Genomic DNA, 12097 nt, shown 5'->3' with positions numbered 1-12097 from the left:
TGTTCAGCTGAGGTTAAGCATATATATGTCACAGTCGCGTAGTTCATGCATCTACTGCTGGCGGACCTGAGCGACTGACTTGAAGCTAATTAAGCCATCAGGATGAAGAAAACTCATGTAGTTCAGTTTTGACCATACGGATTTGAAATAAACCATTCCTCATTTTGTACAGTGCACACACAAAAAGAGAGAAGCGACGACACGGAGCAGTATCGACATCAATATATTGCTGTTTTTGATAAAAAGCTGGTAGCCGCACTCACTGGCACTTCCCTAAATTAAATGTTACCACACACATGGGTGAATTTCTACTTATTGTGATGCAGACTCATTATTTAGCTTCCGAGGTGGATTTCTTGCCTCATATCCCAAACTGGCAGCAAGCTTATGCCTCTCGATACAGCAGCATAAACAAGTGCCTCGTTCACCTGCCAACAGTGCCAATATTGGCATCGGCTTTTCCACGAGAAAACTATGCTTTCTCTTAATGAACAATCACATGCGCAAAGTCCTCATCTGTGTCTACCTTACGGAACGTATTGTGTGCATTAAGAGAACACGAAGAATGATAAATAGGCAGCATAACAACGCTCCCGCACTACGGTCTCCCGCTTGCTGTTTTCGAAAATGTGTGGTCGCTCATATTAGAACAAATCAGAGTGATGTAACGGTGCTCCCATGCACAAAATCTACCCGTCACCAGTAAGTGCTTTGGACGGACAACAGCATTCTTGTAGAATACATATGTGGAAAGTCGTGCTCCACATCATGCAGTCAGCATGCGAAGCGCTTCCCTGAGAAGATTTGAACACCGGCAAGTATAAGATCAGTGGTTAGGGCTACCCTTGGTATTCATGTTTTAGCACGATATGTAGCACATGGGCGCTGGCTCTAATGGTGGCTGGTCAAATACGAACAGCGATTTGTGGCTGTTGGATTCGTCAGAATCTTAACTGTCAATATTTTACAGATCTGAAGAGCTGGTGCAGCTGACATTGTCACCTGAAGGTCCGGCGCGGTCACGAATCAGCTGAGCGTTTGCTCTTCACCGGTTTCATTGCCCAGCGGGCAAGACCAGCGTGCCTTGCATGCCTGCCCCACTAGGGACACTCGTGACGTCACACGAAGAGGTTCGCTTGGCTGCTTGGTCAGGTTTCGGTTTTGTTTTTGTGCTTTTTTGCTTGTTTAATATTATTTTTGAACTAGCGGAACAGTTCTACTATCAAGAGTGTGACAGGTGGGTCTCGGGAACCTAAATATTCCACTACTTTGACACGGTCAAAAAATTGCCGGAGTTGCCCTTTAACCCTTTCAGTGCCACTCCCGAGATAACTCGGGCGACTACACATGCACACCCCCTGCCTCGCCCGAGTATACTCGTTTTGGCTTTTTAACTCACTCCCTGCCACTCCCGATAATACTCGTCTAAAAGAAAAATATACAAGCATGTAGCGCCATCTATGGAGATCCCACATAATCAACATAAAACCAGTAGGATGATTTTTCAACAGGTGGCGCGCATGTTTCTACGTCCGCGTCGCTTCGTCTTCGTCTCGGCAGAGCAGCCATGGCGAGGCAGCGTTCCACGTTTGTCCGCTCTTTGACGGACGAAGAAATTCAAGAACTGCTTATGAATTCGGACTCCGACTACAGTGACAGCGAGGAAGCAGCCCATCTAAGTGCCTTGTCGAGTGATGAGAGTGATGAAGAGCCCCTACCACCGAGAAATCCGCGAAAAAAAGAGGAAACCTGGCGAGCAGGATTTCTGCTGGAAGAAGGAAGAGTTCAAGCCCCAGGAGCATGCTTTCGATCCAGCTCACTCAGGAATCTGCAATGACATCACAGCGGCGTCCAGTGAGCCGTCCAATGCCGTCCAGCGGCATCCAACACGGCTGACAGCGCGCCACTTCCTGTCTCTAATACCACCGACTACCGCGAAGCAAAACCCAACACGAGTCTGCCGCATCTGCGCTAACACACAGCATCGACCAAAGCAACGAAAAGAGTCTCGCTATTTGTGTTCTAGCTGCCAGGTGCCGCTTTGTGTGGTGCCTTGTTTCGAAGAATACACACCAAAAAAGTATTCTAAACACTTGGACATCCTAATTAGCAGATAATTATTGCTAATTAGTTATGTGCCAATTTCTTTAAGGAAAACTGATATCTGTGAGATAATCCAGAATAAAAATGTTTACATGACCTTCAGAGCATTGTAGTGTGTTACTAGCATAGGATTTTCAAGAAACTAACATGTAAAAAAAAAACCTGGCAGGGAGTGTACGGCGGTGAGGAAAAAACCCGGCAGTGAAAGGGTTAAGGACTGAATTTAACACCAGCAACAGGTGGATACCTCAGTGTCAGGTTTCCCGGGGCACTCAAGTGGGCCAGCAGTCCTTGTTCATCCAGATTTCTTATTTTATCAATACCACCAACAAGCTCCCCACTGACAAACAACAGCGGGTAATTGCAAGCTGCCTTGTCTGCCACATGCTCAATGAGCTCTGAAATAAAGCAAGCATGTGAAAGGGAATCAGTGCAAAATAAAAAAACATAATGAAACAAATGTCACAAATAAATCCAAATTTAACAAATAATAATAAGGAAAATGAGCTATTTCCCGAAAGTAATACCCCCAAACTATCACCATCATTCTTCATATCCATAATGAAAGGCGAAGAGTTCCTTTTACCATCAGAGGTCGCTAATGCCTTAAATTCTTTCTTTTGTTCTGTTTTTACAAGTGCACTTCTCGTTCCCGCTAACATTGAATTCGGTTCCGTTACCTCCATGATGAATCATATCATAATCACCCAAAAGGGCATTGAAACTGCTATTGATCGTCTTTGTAACAGCTCGGCTCCCGATCCAGATGGAATCTGTCAAAAACTACTAAAAATAACTAAACTATTGATATCTCGCATTTTCGCCTCTCTTTCCCAACAATCTATTGATTCAGGATGTGTTCCTGATGGATGGAATATAGCTAAAATAATGACAATATTTCAGTCCGGTGACCCACCATCTGTCTCTAACTACAAACCCATTTCACTGACCAGTTCCATGCAAACAATTAGAACATATTACATCATCAGCAATTATGAAATACCTAAAAGAGCACAATCTTCTTTTCATTAACCAATACGGGTTCCGACAGGGTCGCTCACGCGAGATGCAGTTATTTGAGCTAGTCTCCGACCTATACCAAGCTATTAACGACTCAGCACAAATAGACACTAAATTTATTGATTTTTCGAAGGCTTTTGAGAAGGCAGCTCATAACCAATTATTAATGAAACTTCGCCATTCTAATATAAACTGCAGGACTATGAATTGAATTAGTAACTTTTTAACTAACCGGTACCAATTTTTAACTGCTAATGAATTTTTTCCTCCAGGATCACTAGTAAAATCCAGGGTACTGCAAGGCTCTGTATTGGGACCAATTTTATTCCTGCTATACGTCAACGACATCAGCATTATTATTAAATCTACAATAAGACTATTTGCAGATGATTGCGTACTTTATAGACAAATAACTAACCCTTCCAAGACTGACACTTTTCAATCTGACCCCGTGAAAATTTCTGGCTGGTGTAAACAGGGGCAAAAGGAAATAAATGTTTCAATAACTAAGGCTATAGCTTTCACTAGAGCTAGTAACCTGAACCTTACCCATTATTAAATGAACGGCATTATTATTGAACATGCAGACACAATAAAATATTTGGGAATTCATTTATCTTTGAACATTTCATGGAGTCAACACATTGATGTGATTATTAGTAGCGTGTGCAAAATCCTTGGCTACATCAGGCGTAACCTTTACTCGGCAAACAATTCCACTAAATTGTTAGCCTATACCACACTGGTTCGTTCAACAATGGAGTATGCGTCTTTCATTTGGAACCTGCATCAGTCATACCTCACAAACAAGATCGAGTCAGTCCAAAACAAAGTAGCCCGCTTCATTACGAAAGATTACTCATGGACGTCTAGCAGCACTAACGTTAAAATACTCCTACATCTGCCTTCTCTAGAAAATTAAAGACCGATGAGACTTCTTACCCATTTTCACAAGCTTTATCACTGCAGGTCGTTTTTCAGCGCATGCCACATCAGGCTCGCCCATCGTACCTTCTCACGCTTTGATCATCACATTAAAGCGCAGCCCGCTCTTGCGCCCACCCACTTCTTGAGTCACTTCCCCCTCTTTCTTGGGTCCCTCGATATATGAGGGACCCCTGCGAGAAACTGACCTAAGCAAACATACTTCTTCACAGACTCTAGAAGCTGATTGGCGATCCTGAACTCTTGTTCCCTTGCCAGGCTATTGATCATTACCTTTGTCTTCTGCATATCAATCTTCAACCCCACTCTTACACTCTCTCTGTTAAGGTCCTCAATCATCTGTTGTAACTCGTCTTCAGTGTTGCTGAGATATTCGCCGTTGATCCTTTCCAAGCATGCAGTTAATAAGCATTGATGAGATTGTGCCTCCTTGTCTGGCCCCTATCTTTACAGGTATCTTCCTACTTTTCTTGTGGATAATTAAGGTAGCTGGAAAATCTCTAGATATTTTCCGACATTTACGTAAGCATCCTGTACTCCTTGATAATGTAATGCCTCTATTGCTGCTCATATCTCTACTGAATCAAATGCCTTTTCGTAATCTATGAAAACCATATAAAGAGGCTGATTGTACTCTGCAAATTTCTCAATTACCTGATTGATTACAAGGATGTGATCCATTGTAGAGTATCCCTTCCTGAAGCCAGCCTGTCCCCTTGGTTGACTGAAGTCCAGTGTTGCCCTTATTCTATTGGAGATTACCTTGGCGAATATTTTATACAATACTGGAAGTAAGCTAATGGGCCCCTAATTTTTCAATTCTTTATTGTCTGTCTTTTTGAGGGTTAGTACAATGTTGGCATTCTTCCAGTTCTATAGGATCCTTGAAGTTGTGAGACATTTCGTATGAAGGGCCACAAGTTTTTCAAGCATTTAGTAGATTGTTATTCCATCTTTTGCCGCTTTTCCCCATTTCACGTCTTGCAAGGCCATTCCAACTTCATTACTATATAGAACGAGCCTCTGCAACCTGTTCATTACTACTTCAAATAGAGGTATCGTGGCTGGTCTGGGTACTGTACAGGTCAGTATAGAATTCTTCCACTGCTTTTACTATATCTTTGACATCGCTGATGAGATTACCCTGCTTATCTTTCAGTGCATACATCTTGATTTGTCCTAGGCCAAGTTTCCTTCTCACTGATTTCATGCCCATTTTTTACTGCTTCCTCAGTCTTTCTCACGTTACAATTTCAGATATCCTTTATTTTCTCCTTTTGATCAGTTTTGACAGTTCTGTGAATTCTATTTGACCTCTTGGGCTGGACACTTTCATTTTTTGTTATTTCTTTATTAGGTCCTTTGTTACTTGGGAGAGCTTACTTACTGTTTGCCTTGGTGCCTTATCTCCCATTGCTGCTTCTGAAGCCAGCTTAGTTACGGTTTAATTCATTACCTCAATGTCATCTTCATCTCTTTGTTCTAAGGCTGCATATTCGTTTGCAAGTGCCAGCCTTAACTGGTCTGCTTTTACCCCTACTGTGTCTAGGTTGGCCTGCTTCTTCTTGACCAATTTTACTCTTTCTCTCTTCAAATAGAGGTGCATTCTAGACCTAACTATCCTATGACCACTGCACTTTACCCTAATCAACACTTCTACATCCTGCACTATGCTGGGATCGGCAGAAGGTATGAAATATATTTCAGTTCTTGTTTCACCATTAGGGCTTTTCCTTGTCCAATTTTTGTTCCTACGCTTCCTGAAGAAAGTGTTCATTATTTGCAGCTTATTCCTTTTCACGAATTCTAGCAACATCTCTTCTCAAGTGTTCCTAGAATTGACACCGTATTTGCTAATTGCTTATTCACCAGCCTGCTTTTTCCCCCACTTTTGCATTGAAGTTGCCCAATACTAAAGAATACTGAGTTTGCACTTTTCTCATAACTAATTCAACATCTTCATAAGACTTGTCTATTTCATCATTGTCATGACTGGAGGTTGGAGCATAGGCTTGTACTACCTTTAATCTTTATTACGACTACTGCTACACTCTCATTAATGCTGTAGAATTTGTCGATGTTGCCCACTATGTCCTTATGGATTAGGAATTCTACTCCATATTGCTTCTCATCTGGAAATCCTCTATAGCAGAGGACGTGGCCATTAGTCAGCACTGTATAAGCCTCACCAGTTTTTCTCACCTCACTAAGGCCAATGATTTCCCAAACAATGTCTGATAGTTTATCAAAGAGTGCTGCTAAGCTAGCCTCACTCGAGAGAGTTCGGGTGTTAAAAGTTGCCAGGGTCAGCTTCCATTGGCGGCCTGTCCAGGTCCAGAGATTCTGACAACTCCCGATTTCGCTTTAAAATCTACACTGCCATAAAGGATAATTATAAATGCAGGTGTTACAAAACTAACGAACTCTGCTCACCTTTTGCGAGAAAGTGGTGAAGGTATAATAATATTATTATTACTATACAAATATGGTACATTTAAAGCTCAGTATAGCAAACTTCAATATAATGAAATTCTCTGATGTAGTAGTTCTGCGGAAACCCGCAAGGTGGAGCGAAGCAAATAAAGGGAAAATCGGACATCCACCTGTTCGTAGCAATTGCTACAAAGGAACCCATACGGGTTCCTCGAAAGAAAAGCCTCAGAGTTGAAGAAAAATTCGTCCTGGTCCGGGACTCGAACCCGGGACCACCGCCTTTCCGGGGCAGCCGCTCTACCATCTGAGCTAACCAGGCGGCTAGCAGATGGCAGGGCGAAGTCGAATTTGTCGACAACACGAAGCAAAGGCATGAGTTTGACGTAGTAGTTCTGCGGAAACCCGCAAGGTGGAGAGAAGTGATGAATAAAGGGAAAATGAGACATCCACCTGTTCGTAGCAATTGCTACAAAGGAAACCCGTACGGGTTCCTCGAAAGAAAAGCCTCAGAGTTGAAGAAAAAATCGTCCTGGTCAGGGCTCAAACCCGGGACCACCGCTTTTCCGGGGCAGCCGCTCTACCATCTGAGCTAACCAGGCGGCTAGCATATGGCAGGGCGAAGTCGAATTTGTCGTCAACACGAAGCAAAGGCAAGAGTTTGATGTAGTAGTTCTGCGGAAACCCGCAAGGTGGAGAGAAGCGATGAATAAAGGGAAAATCGGACATCCACCCGTTCGTAGCAATTGCTACAAAGAAAACCCATACGAGTTCCTCGAAAGAAAAGCCTCAGAGTTGAAGAAAAATTCGTCCTGGCTTTTCTTTCGAGGAACCCGTATGGGTTTCCTTTGTAGCAATTGCTACGAACGGGTGGATGTCCGATTTTCCCTTTAATCATTGCTTCTCTCCACCTTGCGGGTTTCCGCAGAACTACTACGCCAAACTCTTGCCTTTGCTTCGTGTTGATGACAAATTCGACTTCGCCCTGCCATATGCTAGCCGCCTCGTTAGCTCAGATGGTAGAGCGGCTGCCCCGGAAAGGCGGTGGTCTCGGGTTCAAGTGCCGGACCAGCACGAATTTTTCTTCAACTCTGAGGCTTTTCTTTCGAGGAACCCATATGGGTTTCCTTTGTAGCAATTGCTACGAACGGGTGGATGTCCGATTTTCCCTTTATTCATTGCTTCTCTCCACCTTGCAGGTTACCGCAGAACTACTACGTCAAACTCTTGCCTTTGCTTCGTGTTGATGACAAATTCGACTTCGCCCTGCCATATGCTAGCCGCCTGGTTAGCTCAGATGGTAGAGCGGCTGCCCCGGAAAGGCGGTGGTCTCGGGTTCGAGTCCCGGACCAGGACGAATTTTTCTTCAACTCTGAGGCTTTTCTTTCGAGGAACCCGTATGGGTTTCCTTTGTAGCAATTGCTACGAACGGGTGGATGTCCGATTTTCCCTTTATTCAATGAAATTCTCTACATAACAAAGTATTTAACTTTTTATAACACGTCTACAGAACACCATTTATTTGAACCTCAATATAATGAAGTGTGTTTATACACAATTTCAACATAATGAAGTTTTGGTGCCACCGTGAAGGAATACCAGCCAATAAAAAATAAAATACCGAGACATCTGCTTCTATGGAAGCAGATGGTCAAAATGGTTTAATTACGAGAAGTGACTGCTTACAAACAACACACCCCTCATATCACACGCCTTGCGACCGAGAGCAACTGCCGAAGTACAGGAGTGTCATGTTTGGTACAAAGTCCAAGTGCGGTAAGATCTTACGCACCCAGTGCGCAGTATACTTTAGCTGCAAGTGAAAGCATGGGAGGGTGAACCAAGAAGGATGGTGGCTTGATGAGCTGCAGAACGCCACCTTCCCTTGCGAGCAAAGGGGGAGGGGAGTGAGCTCATGGTAACTTGAATAAGCATGCGCAAGGGGGGGGGGAGGGGGGGATGGAGTGAGTGAGTGAGGGGGTAGGTTGGCGTGCCTCCTATTCAAACGTGGCCGTGGTGGTGCATAGCTGTCAGTGCGCCATTTTAGAGGTAATCCGCCGCATATGCAAAGACCGAGCCCGCCGAGATGGCGTGGCATCATGTGCGTCGTCTTCCCGCGCCTTTAGTACAGGAGGTTGCGTAATCTTGAGTTTCGGAGACGTGTTGAAGCGAGAGGCAGACAAAGCATTCGCTCCCACCTGCTGGTGCTTTTCATGACAGTGTCGTCCCACTGCGGGTGACTATCAGCTGTGGAGGCAGAGTGGACGCAAAAGCATGGCTGGCTTCGCTTCATACCGCCATTGTTAATATATTGTCAACACGGCATGAAACGGCATCTTTCATCACCGTGTCTGACAGGTGATCTCTCTCTTTCTCAATGGACACACACACACACAGTGGAACTTCGATAAATGTAAATCGCTTAAACGCAACTGCCGCTTAAACTGAACACTATCCTCAAGGTTGGCTGATTTTGTATTCATGCAATTTTCTCTGCAATGTCTCTCGGTAACCATAACTCGAACTCCTAATAAACGGAACCAATTTCCCTGGTCCCTTGGCCCGTAAGACAGTCCACTGCAGCATATATGTGTATATCATATCATAAGAAGCCAACAAACAAGGACGCCAAGGTCAGCATAGGGGAAATTACTTGTAGTTCTTAATTGAATTAAAGAAATGATAAATAAATGGAAATGAATGTGGATTAAAAACGAACTGGTCGCAGGTGGGATACGAACCCACGTTTTCGCATTACGCGTGCAATGCTCTTACCAAATGAGCTAGCGTGGCGCAATTTTCCCATTCACTTTCTCAGGTATTTATGTTTATCTACTACAACTAACCCTGGGAGTGTTAGCCAGCGCCACCACTCACGGCCTTGGTGGTAGACATGGACCATTATTTCTGCTACAGGCGTCACGTGTACATGAAGCTTTTGGGTGAGGGAAACTGGTCAATAAACCCACACATGCTACCTGAAGGTATCAAAGCTGCTGGATTAGAGACCCTCACTATGTAATGAACGAAAAGTAAGGAAACCGAAGGGCCCGATTTTTATCAATAATATCATAAACAGCCAACAAAAAATGACACCAAGGACAGCATAGGGAAAATTACTTGTAGTTCTTGATTGAATTAAAGAAATGATAAATACGAGGGCAAATCAGAAAGTCTTTGTCCCTATTTTTTTCAGCCAAGTTGTGGCTGTAAATGCAAAGTCAAAATATCCATTCCCAGCGGTGGACCTTTCTAGACCGACCCGGCCTTATCTGCGGGTATCTCTGCGGCACTGCGCTGCTGTCACCTGGTGAAGGTTTCGGTTGTACTTCACACGTTCATGGCGTACGAGCAATGAAGTGCAATTTGTTTTCTATGGAGTAAGGAACGAATTCGCATCCAAATCCACAGGGAAATGCAGCCGATGTATGGGAAAAGGTGTCTCGCTTTGAGAAGTGTGAGGTGGTGGTGCTGCAAGTTCCCGAAAAGCCACGACGACTTGAATGACAATGAGCGTTCAGGGAGGCCGCATGCCTCGCTGACTGATGACAACGTGGCACAGAGGCACCTCAAGTTTAGTGCTGCGACGGGACAAATGTCAGAAACAGTGTGGGGACTATGTGCAAAAATAGTGTAAGATACGCATACATATTTGTAAATACATATACAGTAAACTCTCCGTTATATGAACGTCGGTTTATCGAATATTTGAGAATAATGAACTTTTTAAAAATCCCCGGTAGTTTTCTTATAGATTCTATGCAAAAATGTTTCATTTAAACATATTTCGGAACAGTCAATATTTCAGTTTAATGAACTCTCTCAGAGGACCAAGGCTTGCATTGCACTGCAGGCGCAACCGATGCCCGCCCTCATCAAATTGCCGCTCTAGCGGCAATGTAACGGCGCTGCCGCTACAGCACCCCTGGGGCAAAGCGGCGGTGCGAAAAACGAACGGCGAGGCATGGCCTCCGAGCTCGCCCGCACAAAACGAGCAAGCATGTAATCTTGGAGGCCATGAACAAGGTAACATCGCTGGCACTTACAACGCCACCAGAGCAAAGCGGCGATCTGTCACACCACAAACCACGTGGTGTGTGTTTTTTTCCGACCGGCTAGTCGTGGCATGGTCGTCGTCTCTTTCTTTTCAGTCTCGTTGGTTCCACATGTGCACACAAACGATCCACATGGTGTGTTTTCCAATGATATGTACAAATTCCATTTCACACATTTCTTACACTATGGATGCCATATCTTTTGCTCCATGAATTGCACTTCAAACTTTTGACTCTGTATGCCATGTCTTACGTTGGTCTAGTGAATATTAAGTTTAGTGAACTTTCAGTTAAGTGAACTATTTCCTTCGGTCCCTTGAAGTTCACTCAAGTGAGAGTTCACTGTATGTACCTTATTTTAGGTAACAAAAAAATAGAGACAAAGACTTTTTGAGTCACCTTCATAAATGGAAATAAAAGTGGATGAAAAAACAACTGGCAGCAGGATCTCACCTGCGCCCAGTTGTTTTTTCAGCCACTTTCATTTCCATTTATATATAACTATTATTTTCAATTCAGAAATACATGTAATTTCCCTTATGCTGTCCTTGATGTAATTGTTTGTTGGCTTATGATATGACTAATTAAAATCGGGCCCCCTTGGTACATTATATATATATATATATATATATATATATATATGCAGTCTATGCTCGTTAAAACGGACCTGCATACAAATTACTTTCGAATATAATGGGTCACATTTCAACCTTAGTTTCATCTGTTTCTTTTATTAATGCAGCGAAGTTCACTTTCAACAGACTGCGCTACAGTGGATGAAATTAGCGGCAATTTGCGTAAAAATCGGGCGTATAAAACGGACTTTTGCCGCGTCGACGCGGGCTGGCAACTGACTTGCGAGGGTTAGTCGACGATCGTGGCTCAATATCTTGCGTGCGAGGGAGGGAGGAAAGCGGGGCCAAAGCATGCTGTCTTTCGCATGCGAGGGGGAGGTGAGAGAGCAACCAGTTCTACTCCGGTGGCTGCTGTTAACGGCACAGCCACACATCCGCCCGCCCTTGAAAGCAATCTGCAATGTGGACAAAGTGCGCCTAGTGGCGGTAGCTCTGTATGTGCTGTGATTTTGTTGTTTAGTTCGCACTGAAGTGAGAGACAGCACGAAGGTCAATTCGCTCGTTGCTGCTGCTGCGCTTATCTTGCTTAATTTGCTATTACAATCAATGTGAAATTGCAACTTGTTTTGTTTGTTTCTTACTTTGGACATTCATCACTCACTCTTTGCACTAAAGTTGTTAAACATCACGACGAAAGTTTCGGAAGTGAGACGTCTCGGAGATTGCGGACTTCGGCTAAAAGGGACATTTTTTTGTCGGATTAGCAGGGTCCATTGTAACGACAGTCGAATGTGTGTGTGTGTGTGTGTGCATATATATATATTACGCGGATTAAATTTCCCGCGAAAAGAAACAAACAATTTTTCATCCCAAGTTTGCTGCGGGATAACAACAGGTCAACAAATAGGTGGCTGCCACTGTATGCAGTGCGGGACACCAAAATAAAAATGGCGCCCGTCGGAGGAAGCT

At 43.9% G+C, this 12097-nt stretch overlaps 1 protein-coding gene across 1 annotated transcript in view; it reads right to left on the bottom strand.

The window, feature by feature from the left end:
- Positions 1 to 12097, bottom strand: part of Grx3 (Glutaredoxin 3) — a 48419-nt gene that overhangs the window by 22871 nt on the left and 13451 nt on the right. The window contains exon 8 of the mRNA XM_065429830.1: positions 2351 to 2501. Coding sequence (XP_065285902.1) covers positions 2351 to 2501 — 151 coding nt within the window. The remainder of the gene's footprint in view (positions 1 to 2350; positions 2502 to 12097) is intronic.

This window comes from Dermacentor albipictus, chromosome 1 (assembly GCF_038994185.2).
Source record: "Dermacentor albipictus isolate Rhodes 1998 colony chromosome 1, USDA_Dalb.pri_finalv2, whole genome shotgun sequence".
NCBI classification, from domain to species: Eukaryota; Metazoa; Arthropoda; class Arachnida; order Ixodida; family Ixodidae; genus Dermacentor; species Dermacentor albipictus.
This window is presented reverse-complemented; position numbering and strand designations above follow the sequence as displayed.